At 40.3% G+C, this 23,829-nt stretch overlaps 2 protein-coding genes across 2 annotated transcripts in view; one reads left to right on the forward strand and one right to left on the reverse strand.

Moving 5' to 3' along the window:
* The window catches only part of fto (FTO alpha-ketoglutarate dependent dioxygenase), a 187,832-nt gene that overhangs the window by 14,801 nt on the left and 149,202 nt on the right, over nt 1-23,829 (reverse strand). The gene's annotated exons all lie outside the window — the stretch shown is intronic.
* irx3a (iroquois homeobox 3a) lies at nt 11,802-16,052 on the forward strand. Its single transcript, XM_088613879.1, has 4 exons — nt 11,802-12,362; nt 13,315-14,329; nt 15,155-15,221; nt 15,734-16,052. Exons 1-4 carry the CDS (start codon nt 12,150-12,152, stop codon nt 15,786-15,788), a joined length of 1,350 nt encoding a protein of 449 aa, XP_088470005.1. The 5' UTR covers nt 11,802-12,149; the 3' UTR covers nt 15,789-16,052.

The raw sequence follows: 23,829 nt of genomic DNA on the forward strand, positions 1-23,829 counted from the left end.
ATTAATTGTAATACAAAAAAGCCTGAGAGTGCTTAAATAGAAAAAAAATACATTAGAGCAGCCGTGAAATACAATATTTAAGGATATACTTCACTAAAATGTGCAAAACTAAGAACAATCATTATAGGATATTCAAGTTTTTTTAAAAAACAGGAAAAGCAGTGTCACTGCAGTGTATTCTCCATAGTATTCAGGCCCTAGTAAGAGCAAGAATCCAATAAAGTACATCTGAATACAATTTTTGTTTTTTCAGGTTAACAGATTCAAATAAATAAATATAACAGCTGTAAAACAATGAATGATCTAATGATTGTATTTTAGATATTAATAAGAGGCTTAAAGTTATACTGAAGTGTTATTCCAATTTATAACTCCTGCTCCACTTCTTCATTTCCCCCTAATAGGATTATGTTCTGCACAAAGCATTTATACAGAGAGTTTTAATCATTGCAACTTCAAGAACATCGGTAATTAAATAAGAAAAACAGCATCTTATCTGCAACCCAGAATGAGCTCATCAGATGGCATATTTTACGTTGTAATCATAAAAAGAAAAAAATTGAAATAAATCTTCCTTATCCTCTCCTTTTAGAAATAATTAATTCAGGGAACGTACAAAAAAGTACTTTTGCCAGTACAATTCGGCTTCATTCCTTCCAATATTAACCACCAGCGACAATGTGGAGGGAGAAGACAAATGTTTTTTGCCTAAGAAACGCACAGAGATTCTTTTCCCTCACTCAAAGGCAGGCCTGTGTTTGAGAGACTGCAATGTTGTTTTTTATGTAGCAATTCTTAACAAGCTATTTCAGGGCACAGCAACCATTTAGCACATGCCACAGCTGGGCCTGCACAACGGAAGGAATCAATACTGGATCAATAACGAGGGCCAATCAATCACAAGGGTTTTCTTTTCAAAATATTTAATTAAACGTGGTGGCAAATAACCTCAGGATTTATTGTTTGATGCTAAGAGCATTACTGATTTTTCTTTTCTAAATTTCCACAAGGGGACTGGCTGGTTTGCTGGTCAGAGGATTAAAAGGACCAGGGGAATAGCAGAGACACTTTTCCAATATATAATAATGTGTATATATACATGATTATAGACTGGCTGGGCTCTTTATATAATCCACTGTGCTTGGTGGCTCATTTCATTAGCAGACAGCTAACCTCAAGGAGTTTGTTTTGCCACCTGATTTTAATGTTCAGTCTTTTAAAAAGTGGTCAGAATGACAGACGGCCACATTGTTAATTCTTTATTTTCAATCCAAGTTCATTACTTTGAGCTTTGCTGCTGCATCTGTTATACATATATACAGTATCTTGGACAAGGACAGCCATGCACGCCGAGGATCACAGCAACTTACATACATAATGGCAGTGTTGCATGGCTGGATGAATATAAAAAGATCTTAGATGATTTAATTGCGATTGTAATTTACTGGAGTGTTAGTGTGAGCTACTTAGCTTGCCTGAGATGCAGTTGTTGGATTCATCGCTGTATGTTTATTGATTATTCGTGGAATTTGCATACAAAAGCTCAAAAAGATTCCATTTAAGGTGAAAGGAAGAGGGCGTAGGGGCTGTGAGAAAATCTCAAATCTCAAAGACAGATAACAGATTAACAGACATTCATTCATGGGCAGGAATTCATCTGGCTCATCTCAGGGTACAATAAAGAAACAGCGTCAACGATGATCAGGTTGAGTACAATGTTATTGTGTGCTCAAACAGCACATTTTCACAGCTTGTGGTTATAAAGTAGAAATTACCCGGGTGCTGAGGTCTGATCATTATTGGTTGTGACTGCGCTGGCCCAGCAGCTGAGTCCGGTCTTGCTTGGCTGCTTGTTCTACAATACCTTACACACACTTGACATTTGCTCCATCTTGCAAGTTAGCAGCAAAATCTAATTCTACAAACAATTACTGTTTGCTGTACACAGAGCTGATTCTGTTATGCTGATGTGAGAGGTACAGTAAAGAACCCTGGACAGCCTCTTTCTTTTCCTTATCAATCACACTTACTGTACTTCTTAGGGCAGAGCAGGAACCAGACCATTATTATTAAAACTAATATTAACATTAGCAATTCCTACTGGGTCCTGAGATCTAACGTTGCATTGCTGTCCTCTTCCTCTAACACAGTGCATTGTGACCTGTCATTGCCCCGCCTTACTGAACATTCATGACAGGTCATGAAGGTTTAAACAGGTTGTACAGGTAATAAAGGTTTAGTTCCGTTCCACTCAGGTCCCAGCAGCTGACATGGAAAGGAATGGGGAAAGGTGGGCAGACAAGGGACCCTCCCACCTTGAAAAAAGACAATAAATCTCACAGTTTGTATTAAAGAGCATCAAAAGCATGGATACAGCACAACTGTGGAACTAATCCACGAGAAGGGTTTAGATCCAGGTTTCCAGTGACTTTTATCTTAACAAATATATGTATTTTTAACAGCTCACTTTTCTGGCTCTTTCTACTATATAATGTGGGATGTCTTCCCCAAAATGCGTAGAACACGCTCATCTGCAACTCGGTTAATAAGAGGGGAGGGTGAGAATGTGTCTTAATGAGCTGAAGTTAATTCCACAATGAGCATGTCTCAAACTCTCCTTTCTTCCCTGATAGCAGATCCCTTATATTTATTCCTGTTTATTCTTCATTTTTGAGGAAGAGCGAAACTGAACTGAAGCTTATTAAACCGGTGATGGTTTTAAAGACTCTCTGACCTCGGTGTATTGAAATGCTAAGCCACTCTGTGTTATTGATTTCATGCACCAAGCACAAGTACACAAGTGAGTTAGTAAAAAAAAAATCCTATAAAACTTAGGGAAATATTATTAAAGCATCATAGTTCCTTCTAGCTTCATTTGTCAATACAAGTTGCTAAATATTTTTGGACTTTTACTCCAATATTGTATTTTCAAAAAAGAATAATATTGAGAACGCAAGTATATTCTATCATCTATTTTATTACTCACGTATGTGATTGCCAGGCTTCTCAGACTTTGCTGTGCATTGTGCAGTATTTTCCACGTTAGTTCTTTTTTTCCAGGAGAAAAAACACATTATTCAACTGTGTACGATTGTGAGTGAAAACAAATCCTGCATATAAACCACAGCCAGTATGACTTCAAGCAGGATTAAGTGCTTAATTCAATTACAGGTTCTTGCCATTTGCAGTGTATTTAAGAATTACATTTGCAGAAACAAGGGTACTCAAACACAGTAGGGATGGTGATTCTAATACTGGTGCCCGTCTGCTACTCTTAAACTTTTAGGGTTGTCAGGTGTTCCAAAGTCTTTGGGGATCCTTAACACCTCCAGACCCCCAGATGCTAAGCTCCTTCAAGCACTGAAAAAACACAGGCTGAGTAGTATAAAGGACATTTTACTAACCATGATTTTACGTATTTATTTTTTAAGTGACAGTTTAACGCTTAAGGCCAATTTTAAATTCACAGTCACTGTGGAAAGTTCTCCGCCTTGATTAAGAAAGGGGATCGGTTTAATTGAATACGGTGTGGTTACTACGCAGTGCAGCGCAGCAAAGTATCAGGGACGCAGATGCTGAGTTAACACTGACTTCAGCTCCAGCCTTGACCAGTCTTCATTCTTGACTGTAACAGCGCGGCGTTGCGTCACTGCTGGTCCTAAAGTTGGCAACGCGACCTGCGAGCCCTCAAGTGTGCGACCACGCCCAGCCCTCGTGTCACGTGATCAGACCGCCCAACCACAGCAGGCGCCTGGTAATACGCTCGATTTCCGAATAAATAAGAAAATTCAGTAGCCGGGGGCGAATAATAAAACCGCGATGTTAACACCAATCGGCCGTGAATTGCACACGAATGGTAACAAAGGTGTTGGTAACATACAACTACATGACAGTATTTTCCTTTTGACGTTTCTTATATACGTCTGTACAAGGAGAATAGCACTAATCCGTGCTGTTCACGGTTCTGTGCCTTTTTCAGTTACTCAGAATAATGTTTCTTTAAAACTCTATTACACAAGTTTTAACTCAACATTTCTGTCTTGCGTATTTTTCTAGAAAACAAGATTCAGATTCATTACTAGTGTTTTAGCGTCGTGATGATATTTTTCTTTAACAAATACAATTAAGTTAGTTTTTCTCTATACATACCGATGCTCTCTAAATTGTTTTAATGCGTACCTCGTTCTTTACAGAGGACATTCACCACCGTCACTTTTCACACCGCCTGACGCCCAACTACTGGCAGATCGATAATTGAATTGATGGCCAATCCGAAAACACCCCAAACAATGAAAAAAGATTTTACAAATTTACACATGTCCCGTGGAGGTATGATTAAAGGATTGATAGAAATTCTAGATTATAGATAATCTATCATTAAAGGCGCTATATAAAGCATTTTGTTATTAGAACTAATAACAGCTATTAGAACTATTAGAACTTATAATTGTAATTATTCGAATCTAAGCCGAACAAAGATATTCTATGTGTTTAAATTGTGTCGGGTGTATGCGTAAGTATATGTGTCGAGTTTAATCTGCTGTTGATTGCGCCACGACACATTCACAAATAAAGACGAAACGACCCTTGATTTTCTTGATCTGTAAGGACAGCATTTCAGGCTGGAAAAAAATAATCACTAATAAAGGAGCAGCACCGGTTTCAGAGTTTACAAACACAACAGCAAAACAGCATCGTCACAACAATAACAAACAACAACAACAACAACAACTATTATTATTATTATTATTATTATTATATCTTCCGACTTGCAACGGGCTGAGTTTCCTTAGCTGCCCTCTATCGATGCCAGTGGGAGCCGAGCTGAGTGAATGCAGTGCTTATTTTAGTAGGTATGCCAAATGACATCCTTTAATCTCTTCCGGAGCTCGGGGAGAAGCGCTCCTCTTGTATTGCTTGTGCTGAAGGCGCGAGCCACTCCGCGTTTCACAGGCAGCTGTTCGTTTCCAAGTGGTTTTGTGCAACAGTCACCCCACAGACCGCAGATAATATTGAGATTATACACATTTCTATCGCTCGAAAGATATTGAACACCCAAGTGTCTCGAATTTCGATTTTTGTGTTTTACTTGTCCAAAAAAAAAGATGTTCAGGTTAGGAGAGCTGTCTTTTCCTGCGTTTGGAACTTTCCTGCCTAATGTATTATGTTTGATAAAACGAGCGTTCTGTTGGGCTCTGTAATGCATCTTAGGACAAATTTGATAATCATTCCGTGTATTTTTTTCATTATTTTCGGGTTTTCAGCTGGACAGGTCCGGGGAACTGAAAATGTCAGTTACCCGCAGTGCCGTTTGTCTTCATTGCACATGAGACCATGACTTCGCGAGACTTCAAGTATAAAACCCAAGTGCAGGAGCCTTAATTCAAGTATTGTTTTTTCCCAACCGAGTTAGCTTTGTCACTTAGTGCTGCAGCTGGCAGCGTTAAGCCAGCTTGCATTTTAATTTGGCCCTGAAGTTACTTATTTCATTATTGATCAAACATAATGCTGAATCAATGTTCATCTTGTTACCTGGACCATTCTCGTGTAATACAGCGATAGTGCGGTCCTGAGTAACTCATTGCCATTCCAAAGTGACTCTACCATAAAATCAATGCCTGTTTGTTACTGATACAGGGGAGTTGCTACGGGATAGGAGGTGAAGGAGGACGGCGTGAAAGGAACACGATGGCAAAGTTTTCAATACACTGCGCAGCGCAGACACCTGGACGCAACGAGCCGTTCTTGAAGTGCGGAGGGTTAACACCCAAAGGTTCCCTGATGCCACGGTTTTAGATAAAGGCTAGGGAAGCAAGCAGGACTTTATATAAAAGTAATTAAAAGGTCTAACATTAATGCAGACTTGGCGTGCAGCCTTCATAATGCATGCTTTAATTTTTTAAAGAAATATATAGGCCACCTACTGCTTTTACGCAAGTGGCTATTACAGCTTGTAAAATCCTTTAGGTGAACTAAATAACAAAGTAGTAAATTGAGGGCTGTATTTACTATTGGGAAGCATATTATGTCTTTATTTAGAGTTTATATATATATTGTTTTCTGTTCTGTCCGGATTTAATATCTAACAATGAGCCGAATGTGTTATAAAAATGGATTTTGTGTGTAAATCGATACACAGTATTAACGTCCCGGAGTCTGTCTTGCACTTAGCTCGGATGCCACTGCGCGTGCTACTGCAAGCCTCGCGCGTGTCAAGGAGGAGGGCGGCAGCTCCAGCGGCCCTTGGCTCTGTTTACGTCGATTGATTACCGCGTCCAGACAGCATTCGCCCGGCTAGCGGAGGCGGACGCGGGGAAACGATTCTCTATTCCAAAAGCTTACAGCAGGCCCGTGAAGATTTCACTGAGGACGGAGTAGGCAGATTACGGTACAATAATGACTGCCAGCACGCTAATAGACCCCCCTAGCCAGGAAGGACAGCATAATATTTACCAAAGCAGTGTGAAGGAGGCGGCAAGAAGGCCATTTGACACCGGGCGCTCTGACCTTCCCAATCAATTACTGCCCCTGGCTCCCAGCAGCTCCACCATTTAACCACAAATTCTCTCTTTATGGGCTCATTTCGCGAGCTCTGCCTTTGGGGTTACGTCCCTGTCGAGCCGAGTGAGTGAAACTCCCCGAAGAAATCGGAGCTGACGCGGGCAGGAGTCGCCCTGCCACAGCCGCTGAAGGTGTGGGCGCCGGTCGGCACAGGTGGACCAGCACCCTACCGAGAGCGGTGGTGTCCCTGCGGGCTAGGACTGTGTACATGCATGGCGCTATAGCGAGACCCTCACATAGACGTGCTGTTCTTTCCTACACTACTGCTGCAACTGCGTTCAGCCATATTAAAAATAGCGTTTTCCCCTGGGAAACAAAATCCCGATTAATCGTTTTCAGAACTAAACGTATTAAGCGTATGCTTTTTTTTAAAATCAAATATAATAAGGTACACACTGCATCGCAGCTGTAAACGGACAAAAGTATTGGCGTGTCACTTGTTTCACGGATTTGCTCAAAACAGAAAATGATCGCGTCGCCCAAAGAAGTGCTGGGATGTTTAGAAAAGCTGTTCACTTTTTCTTGTGCAAGCGGTGTGAACCGTACCGCATCGTTAGAATTTGGTTTTGCGAGGTACCAAGACCGATTAGAAATATGATGCAATCACACCATATACCTCCTTTGTAAATAGCAGATGCAAACGGTAACAAGAAATTTCTAACCAAAGCACAATATTAAATGTATGAAAGGATTGCGATGTATTTTGGAAATGAAAAGATAAAACGACGAACAGGCCTTAAATACACTCTCGTGCACACGCTCAATTCATACATAATGGTCCAATTTCTGTAACGCCTAGAGATATGTCTGGCCTTTACACAAAAGCCCATTCTTTCTTACAAAACTGCGTTTAAAAGCACCTTTTCACATTCATACAGGTATGCGAGCAGTTTCAATGTAAAATTCCTTCGCTCGGACACGTAGCAAGATAGAAGAAACGTCGGTCGTTTGTTAAGGTTTGATTTATAGCGACTCGTCGATAAATACAGCGCTATAATTTATGGTCTAAAATTAATTAATGTTTCACATAGCAATGTGCATAAGTAAGTATTCGAAAAATCCTTACTTGCTCACTCAAGCAAACATAGTTTATCTGTTTAATATGCACGGTTGGTTGGTGTAATGTAATTAAAATAATTTTATTCCAATTGTCCCAATAGTAAAATTAAACTTTAAATCTATTTTGAAAGAAGATGGTGTTCGTGTAGTACACTGGCTTTTAGCTCAAGTCACAATTAATTTTTTAAGTTATTTCATTTATAGGATTAAGCCCCCCACTGTCCTGCATAAGATTTATTACCTTTGATGTCGTTTTTAATGGAAAGTGAATTGGAAAGAACACATTTTGAGATAGCAGAGGGAAAGACGAATTTTGAAACCTGGTCTACTGAGCGTGTATCAGGCAGAATCCTTTTTTTTTTAAATAAAAGGTTCGGGATTTTTTTTACTATGTTCAGTTTTGGTTGGTTTATGCGGAGAATTGACACATTTGCTACACGGATGTATATCATAACACGTGCATTATAAATATATGGTTCAGGTCCAAAATGGTTGTTTTGTTAACATGTTATAGCCTAGTCAAGATCTATGCGCAGACCGACGAAGTCTTTACAGATCTTGACAATTAAGTATTTCCAAGAGAAAATACTTAATTGAACGCCACCTAAAAACTGAAAGTAGATGTTTCTCCTTCGAAAATACATGAATGAAAATGGCAATAAATCATTTACCCCTATAACCTTTAAAACATTTCTACCCTCCGTGCTAATGAAACTTTAGCTGCAAAATTCCAAGTAGTCAAAACAAACTACACAAACTGCAGGTTTTTATTAACCTCCTCTTTCAGGCATCCCCAAATAAAAGCTTGTTTGTCAAAGCAGTTAGGAAAATGCGACTTGGGCTGGTGTGCGTTTCTCCCCCCACTTTAAGAAAACCACCCTAAACATCAAGGGTCATTAATTGTGTTTTCTTTTCAAATCCGTTGTCACCGCAATTAACAGATTTTGATCACAAGACTCCTTGAAAATTGATTCCGTGTGTGATAAGGAATGTGTGACTTGTTTTCTGTCGCCTTGGAATTATGGAAAAGATCCAAACCAGTAATGTGAAGAGCCTCTGTTTCCAACCTTTGATCCTTTTTTTCTTTTTGTGCTTCAATTCATCAAACCAAAAGAATTGTTTGCGAAGGCGTCTTTGTATATTGCGCACGGAGCCACACAAAGCTATTCTTATTTAGGTGTTTATTAGAGGTGTGGCAGTTTAATCTTCTATATTAGCAGCAAACCACTTCAAATTAGTTTTTTAGCTCAGTTATCAGAACTCTTATCTAATAAATCTCTAGCGTTCCCAAATGTTAATTGTAGAGTGATAACTTTGGACGATGACATGCTGAGAACATGAATTTGAAACTGACATCTGCTGAATTGCACCGGTAGTGTCATGTGTCACCTGGAATAAAATAAACGATACATACATCAAAGTTCATCTAGTTTTCACTGATTTTGTGTGATAGCAATTTAGCAATACTTATTTTTATAAAATGAAGGATGACCTACATTAGACTAGTCTGCTAAAATGCAATGAGCATAATAATACAGTAGTGAACCATCATCTTCAACGTGCTCTTGCTACATTTATTTTAAATGTTCACGTTGATTGTTCAAAGGAATAACAAAAACATATAAAGCAGGTACGCATTCTATAACAATATACAGTCACCCAGTATTTTCTGTTCCTGACATTTGCAGCAATTGATTAATATTTTACCGTACGTAAAATATAGCCTCAGAAGTCCTTCAGCGAGGAAGAGAACTTTAACGTTTTTATGGTACTGCCAGTTTTCCAGGTCTGTGTGAAAGTGTGAAGTTTGTGTTTGATTGGGGCGATAAATCTGAGACAGACCTCGGGGCCCCGAGATGAGACACGTGTCTATCCGGATTCCTAGCGCTGCTCTGCGGATACTCCAAACCCCCTCGCCCGCTGGTCCCACTCGTCTGCACACCTGGGACTACCCCCATTCTAATTCCTATCCTATTTTTTAAAAAACATTTACTCACGTCCACATGCACACGGAGACATTTTATAAACATAAACGTGTGTGGGAGTACGCTATATATAAACTATGCGTTCTTCACGCAAGACCTTCGCGCATTCACACGGATTATAAAGTTGAAATGTAAGGATTAAGTTTCCTTTAAAACTTTACCAAAATGACTCACAGGCTAATTGCTTTTGTTCCACACAATAATTGTACCTTTTAGCAGCGCTGTAAACTTACACCCATGAATTACTTGAAACATGCCTTATGTTCAAGTCATTGGCAAACGCCTCTATTTTAATTCTGTTGTTTCTCCCCGGTTCTGTACGTTCACAACGCCGGGGTATTATCGCTGCGATTCTCGCGGACGCTGGCTCTTTGCAAGCCCTCCGGTCGCTCCGCCGAGCGGCGGAGACCAGGCTCTGGCGTGGACTGCTCTGTAGTGATTACCATTTTGCGCGAATGGCACGAGGCGGCCGGCTGGTAATTAATAACCCCATAATCCTGTGCTCGGTTGTATCAGCGTCAGAGGGAAAATGTCAGCGCGTTAAACAGCACAATCAGAAATTGTGTATTATTGAGATTCCGATTAGGGATTAACAATAAAACAACAACGCCAAAAATAAAGACAGAAATGTACAGCAAGTGTTATCAACATCCTAATAATAATAATAATAATAATAATAATAATAATAATAATAATAATAGACCAGCCATTGTAACATATAAAAAAAAAACTGGGAACAATATTCCAGGAAATTTGGTCAGATCATTATAACTAAAATGGGTTAGCTGTGGTTTAATCCCCTTGTCGATTTTGTAGGGGACTTATTATGTGTTCAAAATAAACAGCAGGAAATAATATTCTTCAAATCGGCAGTTGTTTTGCAAACGATTAGCAGCTCCTTAACGCTATAAAGTCGGACTGTGATGCTATTAGACATGTTTCTCGCAGATTTTCGTATATTGATTCAAGGAATTTCAATTCTGCGGCTCTCGTATTGTTTTAATCCGGATTTTTTACAAGCCGAGACCGAGTTTTATCAAACTTAGCCAGACAGACTAAGATCTCTTACCGGCCTAGTGTAATCATCTGCAATTCTCTTTTCCAAGAACTGAATCTTTTCTCAATGCTTACCAGGAAACGCTTATACCTAAATAATTATTTTATACGTATTTCTTTTAAGTATTGGGAGTTTAATTTGGTACAGCCTTCATGTCTTAACAAACGTTTTTTTTTATTCCATTATTAAATGTAATTTTTTTACAAAAAAATAATTTAACTTTTTTTTTTTAAGTAGTAACCCTGAGTAAAAACACGCTTTAATCACGCCTCTTTTTGAGTATTATGTACGGTAGGAATATATGTCATTCTACATCAGACGTGCTACATCATGAACACTCTGGAAGATGTGTTTTACTGAAAGTCAGATTTTATGTTGGCGACTACTCAATAATAACAGTCATTTTAAATGCCATGCGACCAGCGTTCTCTGTGTGTTTCCCGACAGAGAACGGAATACGCAAACGGGTTAGAAAATTGTTAATTAGTTCTCTCGCCAAGAAAAACAAAGTGTTAACGAGTTTAATTCCAATGGCTGTCATTATTGACTGTCGCACCTCTCTTGTTCTAATGGAGCTCTCTTCTTTCTTTTGTGCACATATTAATTCGCCTCTCTCTCCCGCCCCCCCTCTCTCTCTCGTGCCTTTGATGTAGATTGTGACCTGTAGCTGTTTGAAGTCTCTTATTAAGAGTAAATTAACGCGGATTTGAACTGCATCTGCCCACCACTGGTTCCGCACACAACGCGGACTGTAAGGTGTCTCAGATCAAGCGAGAGGTCGACGATATTCAGTTTGATTTTTTTTCCCCGAAACTCTCCAGTGTCAGTTAAAATAGCAACTCTGTGCCTTATATTCTGAATACAACCTCCGGCGTTCGTGTGGTATTCACACACGTAGAGACAAGGAACTTATCCGCGGGTACGACTGTATCTTTAAAAAAAAAACAGACGTTCGCTGAAGTTAATCACTGTAGGAGATTTAAATATCCATCATTTGAGCGGATGACCGCAAATAAGAGAATAAGTGCTAAAATTGGGGCAGGGCCGGGGCATACAAAAACAAAATGAGATGATTGGCGAGTCATAGAATGAGATTTGAAACCCATTCAAATAAGAGATCGCAACGTCAGTACACACATTAAGAAGAAATACAGCGACAAACTGAGCGAGTTAGAGAGAGAGAGAGCGAAAGAGAGAGAGAGCAGGGTATGAGACTTAAGGAATAGGAGGGGCTTCTGAACGACTAGAAATGTCAATCAGAGCTAAGAGTCCCAATAATCTAAGGCAATCTGTAAGGACCTGACCTTAGTCCATTCAGATCAATAGGAAAGTGAGAGAGGAAAGTACAATCGGATCGTTTACACTGGCTCTGTATGAGGAAACCTAGACTTCCCTTACAGTTACACTCACTGTAAAGTGGATACCGTAGAGCAAGAAAAGGGGCGATTCTCTGCTTTTTGTGACTACAGAAGCCCTTTCCAACGACCATGTCGTTCCCCCAGCTGGGATATCAGTACATCAGACCGATCTACGCCTCGGAGCGCCAGGGGATCGGCAGTGCCCGAGCCGGGACAGACCTCAGCCCGTCTGGGGCTCTCTCCAACGTGCTATCGACCATGTACGGGTCACCTTTCGCTGCGGCGCAAGGATATGGAGCATTTCTCCCTTATTCAAACGATATCTCAATTTTTCCTCAGTTGGTAAGTGCAGTTGACTTATTCGCTTACACGGTGATTTGCTTTTTTTTTTCTTGTTCCGCCTTAAAAAAAGTTTCGATTTTGTCAGCAGTTTGGATGAGTTCTAGAGAAATAAATTCGTTTTACGACGCAGAAAATTTTTCAAAATGTCCTATTGAAAAAAATCCCCGCTTTCAATAAACGAGTACACATTTAATGCAGATTAAATGTTTTAGTTTTTTTTCCCCAAGATACTTCAAATGCTATTATTAGGCTACGTTTACTAATAATCCTATAACAGGAGCGCAATTGTTTTTAAATATAAGAAATTACTAAGAAACAGGCTGGTGAAGTATAAAAAAAACTTAGTGGTGTACTGCGGATCTTTTGATACTTCAATTTCTTTAATATACCGCGGTTATTTCTAATAAAAAGGCTGTCCCAGTATATTTCGAAAACAAAATGGAAACGCCCGGTGTTTTCTGTGTGAGTGCGCAGTTTGGGGAGGAAAAACTACAGAAATCTTCTGAAGCCGAAGGGGCAGCAGTTTTAGCTCTGAGCTCTACAGAGCTCAAGAGCAACGGAACCACTCGGGCAGAACTGCAGGTACCCTCTCCCAAGCCCAGCAGCAATAACACGTTGAAAGATTCATGCACCGAGCAGTGAAAGCACAACATTTTTCTGTGTTGCATTTATTTTGGGAGCGATCAAAAATAACTGTAACAGAGGCCTTTACGCAGTCATGCAGGATACGTGATAGCGTGAATTCTGCGCAGCTTGTTTTTCCTGTATACCTGGTGGTGGCAAAAGTTTCAGAGATTTGTCACAAGAGCACACAGTGGTATGTATAGTGCTGGTGTAGATCATCGAAAAAATAAAATCAAGCAATTCAGGAAATCTGTTTTGCAGGTCTTCGGCAACTTTTTTTTTCCCATCTTTGTTGATTTTGTTTTTCCCCTTTGTGTTGTTGATCTAGGGCGCCCAGTATGAGTTGAAAGACAGTCCCGGCGTACAGCCACCTGGTTTCCCACACCATCACCCAGCGTTTTACCCGTACGGCCAGTACCAGTTCGGTGACCCATCAAGACCCAAAAATGCCACCAGGGAGAGTACCAGCACGCTGAAGGCCTGGCTCAGCGAGCACAGGAAAAACCCGTACCCCACCAAGGGGGAGAAAATCATGCTGGCCATCATCACCAAAATGACCCTCACGCAAGTGTCCACCTGGTTCGCCAACGCCAGGAGACGGCTAAAGAAGGAGAACAAGATGACCTGGACCCCACGGAGCCGGACAGACGAGGAAGGGAATGCTTACGGCAGCGATCACGAAGGAGAGGAAGGAGACAAGAGGGAGGAGGATGAAGAAATCGATTTAGAAAACATCGACACGGAAAATATCGAAAGCAAGGACGACTTGGATGACCAGGACGGAGACTTACACTCTGATTTGAAACTGGACGGCAGGAGCGACTCGGAGATCTCCGACGGCTACGAGGACTTAGAGGGACCGGACGAGAGGTTTTTAAAATCCGTCGTAAAAGAGGGTCAAGAAATACACGGCGACCGTGGGGAGCACCACCACCCGTTAGAGATCAAGGCGAGGCAGCCGAACGGCGAGCAGCACAAAATGAACCCCGTTTCCATCCACTCTCCCCCCTCAGAAAATAACGCGGCCCCTGCCCAGAAACCCAAAATATGGTCTCTGGCAGAGACGGCTACGACTCCGGACAATCCCAGAAAGTCTCCCCAAATTAGCGGCACCCCAGCCGTGCCTGCCACACCAGCCATCCTTCCTCCACACAGACTCATTTCTTGTCCCGTAGGGAAACTTCAGAACTGGACAAACAGAGCTTTTTCGGCGCACCAGCTCGCTCTAATAAACTCCAGCCATTACCTGGGACTGGCAAACCAGGGTTCGACTAACGCTGGCCTGGCGATGTACAGTAGACCGTCAGAGGAGCAGAACAACAACACAGAATCAGCAGTAACAGGTACTTGTCAGACTGTACGAAAGTTTTTTTTTCTTTTTTAGTATTTCTAGTTCTAATTGTCCCCCCCCCCCCAAATACTGGAAGCGCCTCTTAAAACTTAAAAGTTTGCAAATATTCTGATAAAACCAGCCTTTGTACTTCATCCTAAAGCAGAGGCTTTAATGTAAGTGAATTAGCCCTGTGATAGATATATATTTGCAGAACTTTAGATCTAGATACAGGTATGGCTTTTGTGTTCATGTCCAGTCTAAGTGGGATGTATTTATTTAGAATGACTTATTAAAATGAACAACCTATACGCTATTTGATTTGACTCTCGGGGAACTAAAGGGATTAAATAATTTACATTTTAAAAATAGTGTTGTTTTTTTGTTTTTGGTCTTGATGATCTCTCCGTCGCAAATAAAAAAAGCCACAAATATTAAAAATATATATGCGTTTTTGTTAGTGTTTATGTTTCGCTGACGGAATTATGTAGCCGACGTAAGAAAGTTTATGCACAGAACTCAACCTGTGGCAATGGTCTAAGTTTTACCAGTTAAAGTTCGTGGAAGGAATGGCGACTTTTAATGTTGCTCCCAGGAGCAGAAATGTGTTTCACATACAACATAATGTAATCGTTTTTTTTAAATACATTTGCACAGTATTATGCGGTTTATAAATTAGTGTTAGTGTATTAACATGTAAGTTTTTGTCGCCGCACAAAATCCTAAATTAATATCATTATACTTGACCATGGATTATTTTAGAACACGTGTAACAGAACTAGCTGCTGCAATCAAATCATATGATTTATCGTCATCGTCGTTATTATTATTATTTCAGACAGATCTAGTGCCTTGGAAGCAGAGAAGAGGTTGTTGAAAACAGCCTTTCACCCAGTTCAGAGACGGTAAGACACTGTTTCATTTCTTTTCCTCTGTAGATTCGGTTTATTTTTTTAAGACTCCAGAATGTTTCCATTTTCATCACCCTCAGAGGCTGTTTATTTTCTGTTACATACGAGTAAAATGCTTTTCAGAGCATACGATTAAGTTATACAAAAATATATGGAGCAAAATTAAAATAGACAAAGCAAAAACCGCTTTGTTTTTAGACAATATTAAAATTATTATTATTATTATTAATATTATTATTATTATTATTGCAGTTTGTCAACAGCTGAATGTGTAACATTTCGAACAAGCTTTGCTCACTTGAGGTCTCCAATTAAACCAACCTATATACAGTAAAACACGTACTATAACAGTTTATAACCCTCAGATTTATTCATTTTATTAATCAATTTCCTCTCGATTACTACTGGTTTGATTCGACATGATCTAATTTACACATTATATTTTCAGAGCGAGTTACACGCCAGTTACGTGTAGTTTAACATTTCTTTTTTTTCATATTTTTCAGGCCTCAGAACCAGCTAGAAGCAGCGATGGTTTTATCGGCGCTGTCTTCCTCATAGTCTTTTGTATTTCAATTTTTACTCGTTGTAAGGAATGTAAAATAACAGTTCTCTGTACACTTACCTTGTAAGCATGTCTTGTGTAAAACTGCTAATGTAATATTGTACGAAACTGTAGTCTGTGAGGTTTCTTTTTGTAAGTTCGGTGAGAATTTGGTGTCCAAAATGTTTTGTATATAAAGAAAAGAAAAATGTACATACGTGTGAACGAAATTGTACAAGAAAGTATATATTTTGGCTAATAAATGAACTGTTTCAACTTTATCAGCTCGTTTCTTTGGAGGGTTTGGGCGTTGCAGGTATAAAGTCAAAGGGACGTATTTAAAAAAAACGCGTTTCGCGTTCCCCGCTGTGGAATTTACACCGTGCTTTAGTTGTTGTTATATTTTTATATAGAAGTAACCGTATTACGCTAATTGCCTTAGGCGGGTATGTTTTTAAGTTGCGTTGATAAGTAAGACTCCATCTCCTATGTGGATTTAAAATATTTTCATATTTAAGGATTCTGGTGTGCACGGCGTGTAATTGAGTATAATAATCTTAAAGCGTAGGTTGGTTTTGAGTGCTGTAGGGTGTTATACATTAAGGCATACCCTGCAAATTAAAATATATCGTTGTTTTAAATTATTGGCTTAAAGTCGTATGCTGTTGGGAAAATTGAGGAAGGATGTATTAAATTATGAGAATATAATGCAGATTTTTAAAATACTTGGCTTAAAGGTTAAATACTATCATTTCCAAATGTTTTTTTTCTTGTGGAAACAATTCTTAATACCATGCATAAACATATAGGCGTTTCTGATGATTTAGCTGTTTAATGATTTAAGCTGAAATTCCAAACGAGACATTGATTTAGAACTGCCTCCCATATGCTTCCATTATATTGTGAAATTATTTATTTATGTTTGTTTTTCTTATTCAAAGATTATTTACATATTCGGCAGCTTTGGAAGTTATCGGACTAAAGTTGGAGTTGGAGCTCCCTCTACAGGTCATAGTGCTTCACTCATCCGTAATCAGTGCGTCGCTTTTCCAGACACGACTTCAGATTTCAAAAACGAAGACGAAAAAGCCGATTGACACTTAAAACACAATGGTTAAAATATCTATAAATAGTTAAAATGCATTAAATACTGCAAATATCAATTATTGTACTATAGTAAGACTTTCCGATCTCTTCTAACAATGTAATTAGGCCTACCACTACAGGTACTAACAACACTAATAATATATTATCGGTACTTGAAACATTTTTCGTTTTATTAAAGTGTACTTAGGCAGTTCAACAGCAGACACAGGACCGTGGATTAACGACATTGTTTCTGTAATGAGTAAAGTGCTTCAAAACGACCACTTTTAATCTTCACGCAAATTATAACACCGCTAAATTATAAACACATGTGCTCTGCGCCTTTTCCTGATGTAAAACTTGATTAGTGTGACTGAGAGCGAAACAAAACGTGAAAACTCCAAAAAAAAATCCATAAATTTGTCTAAAACGAAAATTGTCAACACAACTCGACAATATGAAAATAGTTTTCTATCAGTAAAATAATCAGAACACCAAGTGTTGAACTGTCGACTAAAATGGAAGAGATTCGTGTTTCCCTTAAATAATTAAAAATCCGATAGTTTTACAACTAAACAAGTAGTTTAAGTAAAATTGTATTTTGTCCCCTCTTATTTTTAGTGTACTTACTTTTATTATTAACGAACACAGATTTTTTGTATCTTGTTCATTTAATTCTACTCGCCTGTAGTGAACTGAATAATTTGAGCGATTTATGTGCGGGTCGTCACAAAACGATCTCTTAAAAATAAATTTTATGCGCTCACTTTGCCCCAATATAATAGTTTCATTTCAGAAAGGTTTATTTTCCGTTCTATTAAAATAATTTTATTTTTCCCTTAATAAACAAAATCACTTTTCAGAGTTGTTAAACATTGGAATTTCTTCTTTGAATTGTCCGATCTCTTTGCGAAAATTAAAACAGACAGCTGATGACAAGATGTCCCTGTTATAACATCATTAAAACGCCGCAATTAAATTAGAACCATCTCAAACATTTTCACAATAGGTTATACACATACATATAGAAGCGAAAAGTCATCATTATACGTGTTCAGATTGCTTTATCAATTGGCATATGTAGAAGAGTTAAATGCTATCGATTTAATTAAATTAAGTTTTCCATTTGGGTTCACATTTTCTTATTTTTCAACACATTTTGGCAAATACTAATTTAAAAAAGTAAACAATTTGCGCGTTTCCTGCATTTTCTTTACTGGTTAGTGACTGTTCAGAAGTGTGTAGATTTATTAAGACTGCAGAGGTTACTCAAGAATTTAAACGTTCAGAGCACAGAAGCGCAACGCCTTGGAACGGGGTGGAAATGATTTTTAATCGATAGTTTCGACTTTATCGGCAATGTTCGTTGTTATTTGCTGATTCTGCACTGAGAGCAGGTTATTCTCAGTGATGCAAGGCCGTAAATTAAAGGGAAAAATCCAGATTTTCGCAGCAGGCTTCTAAATGAGAAGGACGGAAATCAAGGGTTATTTATTCTAGTTAAATCTATAAAATCACAAGGGAGAAAAATGCTACAGGTTACACTGGGGTGCAAGAAAGTTAAGCAAAGCGTACATGGATTCAGGCATTGTACCAGGTTTGAAAACCATGGCACCATTTCTTAAAACCTTTTAAGAGCGGATAGAGGGGAACTGTAGAAGCCTTGGTCATTTTTTTATGCTTTACATGTGATGCACAAAAGAAAATAAACTATTTCGGGCCCTTTCTGAAATCAAAATGATCAGAATATCTCAACGGTTTCGCGCTGTTCATGCCTTTTAAAGAAAACACCGGCAGTTGGACTCACACTTGGAAAAAACGCTGAAAATATAGATTTAGTGAACAATAGTTTAAACACTCCAAAAAGTAATAAAACGCCAGACCATAGAAAGACTTATTTCAGGGGAAAAAAAAGAAGAAACAGAACAGGTAATAGTTCATGTCGCCTGGACGTTGAGTTCAGCATTTTAATCGCAGTGAAAGGCGGTCAGGACGAACAGATTGATCACCGCTAACGACAGGGCTCCCGGTTTCCAGCAGTAAGAGCTCCTGCAAATGCCTTGGCTTAGAGACCCGGCCGAAGGGAAGGAGCTGGGACTCGAGCTTTTGATTTTAGAGAGAAGCTGGCCCTCCCCTGCTCCTCTCTCCATGCTGTCTTCCTGTCTAATCAATTATCTTCCCGCGAAGCCCCCCTTCTAAATGAGCGCTCATTATGCATATTCATAAATCACAGCGTCCGCGCCTGACACTGATTGATGTCATCATCTTTCTGCTCTAAGCCCGCTTTCTCTCGGCGGCGCGCTACCAGCTCCGGCCGAGGAGGTTCCCCAGCGCCATAGTGACCAGGACACTCGCCCGCCGGCCGCCTCAGTGGGCCTGGGAGAGAGGGACGGCGCGTTCAATCCGCGCTAAACGCAAAGCGGCAGCAACAACAACAACAAAAATACATAACAACAGTAACAACGATACTAGTACTACTACCAAAAAAGTTCGAAAAGTAAACACACATAATAATAACAACAATAATAATGTGCCTAAATCAGACTTTTTTCTATGTCAGGAGTTCTTAATTCAGTCTCAGAAAATGATATAACTCCAATAACTGCTTCATGAGTTTATATGCTTATTTTTTTAATTGCTAGCTTGCGTTTCCCACAATGTTCATTTTTTTTTGCGGTTAATTCACTATTGGTCCTTTTGACCTTTAGCACACAGGGATATTGAATGTATTTATGTGGAAAAAAAATGTAACAGATTGCTTCGGCTTCATATACGTATACTTCGCCAGGAACACCGCAACCAAATAAATACTGATTCAGAGTGACGGAATTACAGGGTTCAGAGAATATAGTAAGCCTTCACAAGAAACTGGTGAGAAACAGACAGGAGCGTCCCTATTGATCATCAGACTTCCATTTAAATGCCGCAAAGGGGATACTTCAAGCGCTAGGAGAGCAGAGAGTCGTTAGCTGGCTTCCTCTGATCAGTGCATAAAATTACTGATTAAAATGCTTGACTAGAAACAAAGTAATCATGGCCGCCTGTACAGCCTTACGTGTCCAACAGGCGTCTGCTACTATTCAGCAAATGGAAGACATTAACTAACATTTCGCTTAGAGCTACACGGAGGCCATTTCCAGCAGGGCATGGCGTGTCACTCATTTATTCACACGTTAAGTGGATGTCCTTGTGGCTGATGAGGAATAATCAACACTGACTCCTCTTCTATTCCTTCGCTCCTAGCAATGTTAAATACTCCAACAGAGAGCCTTTTGCAAACACACTGGAGAATATGCTTTGAAACTGCTCGGGGAATGAAAAAGGGAAAACAGACATCCAAGACACGAACTGACTGATGTTTAACACTTTCATTGTCTAGCCCCCCCACACACACCACCATGTTCACTCACCCTTCCAATCCACTCTTTTTTCTCCACTCCCTCGGCTATGTAATAGGTGCTCAAGAGTTGCAGCACGCAAAGACGGAACCAGCCTGCCTTCTGGGCCTAAATATTTGGTGGAACTATTTTTTTAAATAGTGTAAAAATGTATAAATGTCATTACCGCTGGTGCCATATTTGAGTCTTCGCCACCCAATGTAGAGTGCTGAGCTGTAGGTAGGGCAATGGACTATGGACTCTGGAGTAGAGGGTTACAGGTTCAAATCCTTGATGATATGCTGTAACTTTAACCCCAGTGCAATGTACTTGCTCCAAGACATACTCTGCCATTGAGTTTTTACAGGCCATTATTGTCAATCAGAATTTGTTCTCGATTGACCTATCTGATAAAATAGCATCATTCTTACTGTGTTACGCTGGATGTGTGCAAGGAATCATGGGGGTTAATCGCATGCTGGTACCCAGTGGTGGAAAGAAACCACTGACCTCTAAAGCGCCAACCTTTTCACCAGCTGACACAATATGGCCTTTATTAAAAGGTGCTGCTTTTCTCTGCCGCAAAACACAAACTGTACCACTGGGCTGATTTTCTCAAGGCCCTGACACGTATTTTGCCGAGAACTGTATTTTGATAAATAAATGGTCACCCAGCTTAATGTGAGGAGCATTCCATTGGAAAAATTCCCATTCCACAGACCTTGATCCGCACCAAATGGACAGACATATTTATCATGTTAACCACCACACCAGGGCAGATCTCTTAAGATGGACTCCCAGTTCCTTCTAGCTACTGTCACTTCACTGCTCCACAGCACACGCCAGTGTGCTTCTCTGCCCAGGGCAGATGACTTTTGTTACTGCCCCACCAGCAGGGGGAGGAAGAAAGCCTCACAGCTTTCCCAGGGCAGCCAGTATAAGACGTATCTCACTGCAGCAAGTCCTTAATCACTAATATCTAGCTATGTATGCAAATGACAAGAACATAAAGACATCATGGGTATCATCTTAAACATGTTGTTGCGCATTTGTACTTTAAGTAAGGATCGAACTATCTTTCCACAGCATACATAAAGAGAAAATAAGATGACCTGCTGTCTTGGTGAATGAAAATAAAACCACAGTGAGAATCGGGGGTGACTCTATAAATAGCTGTCGTCATGTGTGCTTGTGTCCAGTTCCTTCAAGTGTGTGAGATGCAAGGTGCACACAGCAGGCAGTCACACTTGGAGTATACATAAATTACATTTCATCATTAATCACGTTGCTTTTGTTATTTCAAGCAGTGTTCCCCTCCACTGTTAATAAAAATGAAATTGCAGCACATAGCGAAGCAGCTCTTGGAAGAGTGCGCCGTGGCATCCCGCTTGAGCAGAGAAGAAGAATATTGAATCGATTAAAAATAAATCGAATCTGTCTTCCTGAAAGATTCGGAGTTTCAGTCGAGCCAGCGAGGGACGCTTGGCACGGCTTATTGCTGGGGGCCTGCGAATGGAGCTATCAGCGGTAATTTGAATAAAACAATAATAAAGAGTAAATAAACAGAAGGGGCTTCCCATTGCTGGGCCGATGAATGGAAATAAAGGCGTGAACAAAGGAGGCTGACTTGTGTTTTTAGCCATTCTCATCTTCCTTCATTGTTCCCTGTCACCTCCCGGACAGCACTCTCTCTCACCCACAGCTAAGGCCCCGGGATGTACAAATGTCACCTCCATTGTGGTGAGGGTCCGGCTTTGAAGAAGCTGGGTCCCATTGTCCAGTCCGCTAATCCTTTTATAAGGCACTGCTGATTGTCCTCAGTCAACATCACAGGACAAAAAAGCTGCTCTTTTTTGGAACTATGATAGTATGTCAGAGTTCACTTTAAAAAAAAAAACCTGACAGAGAGTGAGTGAGTGGGGTGGGGTTGTGTGTGTGTGACTGTAATCCATGGAGCAGCATTCCGCAACATGTTATGGAAATGGCAAATTATTGCAGCCTTGGGACACACTCCACGTTCAGGACTCTGCCTGTAAAAGGAACACTCCGCCGTACCCTTCGGGAGCACCGAGGAGTTGAGAACGTGAACTCTTCCGGGGAATACATACAGAGAAATAACACTCGACGTGTGGAGGTCTCTTCCCCTCCCAGGGAAAAAAAAGAAACTATTACGGTTAGCGAAACTAAATTGTGATTCTTCTTTATTTGCAAAGGTGAGAAGCAAAGAGACCTTTTGGGGAGAGGTTAGGCTCTTCTCCTCAGCTCGTGGCTCCCCCAGAGCATCGTGGTTTCTGTCGCGCAATTTCTGTCTGCCCCCACCCGGTTTTTTCCAGGGATCCGTCGGGTGGATAAAGAGACAAAAGCCCGGAGAAAGTTTTATTCTTTGGGGATGGATCGGGACTGAGGGAGGACACCGATTTCACGCCTTTTGTTGGGAGGTTAGAGGCCTGAATGCCCGCGGTGAAAAAGAATGGCAACAAGTCGGACTGGACTGGAGCTGCCAGGCCTTTGCGGTGTAGTCATCTGAAAGATCGAGCTTTGCGTAGCCCTTCAGATTTATTTTGTTGAAGTTACAGGGCAATTATGGAAATGGGTCCTTTGAAGCTAGGTCGAGCTCTCAGCTCTTCCTCCCCCTGACAAAGCCAAGTTTTCCCTTCAGACTTCAGTTTTGTTGAAACCGTTGTAAACAAATGATGAGTTACCATGTGCTGATCACAAGTAAACAGGAAGATTCTCCACTGGGACAGACAGAAGTACAATATAATGCTCTTTGGACAGACAGACAGCTGAAGCAGGGGGGTGGTCTTCTTCCGTGTGCGCTGTTAATGTTCCCTGGCTGTGTATTTCCTAGAACAGGCCCTAGTGTTGCTGGCACTGCTAGCTTACGCTTAAAGTATATACTAGGTCTAAGCTCCAGGTTTCCTCTTTCTCTCCACTCCCTTCAAGCTCACAGGCTGGTAACATGAGGTCAGGAATCCGCTGTCCTCTGCTTTCTGAGCTCTGCGCGCTATTCAGCATTGTAGCACAGAATCTGAATGCAGCGTGTGAACTAATGAGACAGATTTTCTCCTCCACCCGAGAAAACACGACAAAAAAAAATGAAGAGGAACAGCTGGGTCGCTTTTACAAGGGCTGTTGACCCTCACTGACCCAGCAGAGCTGTTCTTTCACATCAGATATTGCCATCGTTCGTATTTCTATTTCCTGTTCTGATCATCACTATTGTTGCTGTGATACAGGAGCGCTGATTTCATATTGGGTAGTCCAATGACCCCCTCGACCATATTCAGGAAGGACACACAAAGTGTTTATGTTTTGCTTTGTTAAGGAATATAATTACATCATTTGTAAACACAGGCCTTAAATCACATGTCAGTTGTTAAATGGGTTGTTCTAGTATAGCTTTCGGCCTCCTGCTGACAGGTACTGTATAATTATCAATGTTTGTTCTTCAGATAAGATCAACGAGTTAGTTCTGAGACAACTCATGAAACTATGAATAGGTCTGAACAGAGAAGTTAAAGCATGTTCCCTGAGAGCACCATCAAACAACAGCTCTGAAGATTTCGAAAGAATACCTTGCAAAGATGTTTGA

Source organism: Lepisosteus platostomus, chromosome 20 (assembly GCF_059453375.1).
Source record: "Lepisosteus platostomus isolate fLepPlt1 chromosome 20, fLepPlt1.hap1, whole genome shotgun sequence".
Taxonomy (NCBI): domain Eukaryota; kingdom Metazoa; phylum Chordata; class Actinopteri; order Semionotiformes; family Lepisosteidae; genus Lepisosteus; species Lepisosteus platostomus.

Coding starts and splice junctions, on each gene's coding strand:
- irx3a (XM_088613879.1), top strand. CDS start 12,150: ATGTCGTTCCCCCAGCTGGGATATCAGTACATCAGACCGATCTACGCC. Junction 14,330..15,154: donor CACAGAATCAGCAGTAACAG/GTACTTGTCAGA, acceptor TTATTATTTCAG/ACAGATCTAGTGCCTTGGAA. Junction 15,222..15,733: donor TTTCACCCAGTTCAGAGACG/GTAAGACACTGT, acceptor CATATTTTTCAG/GCCTCAGAACCAGCTAGAAG.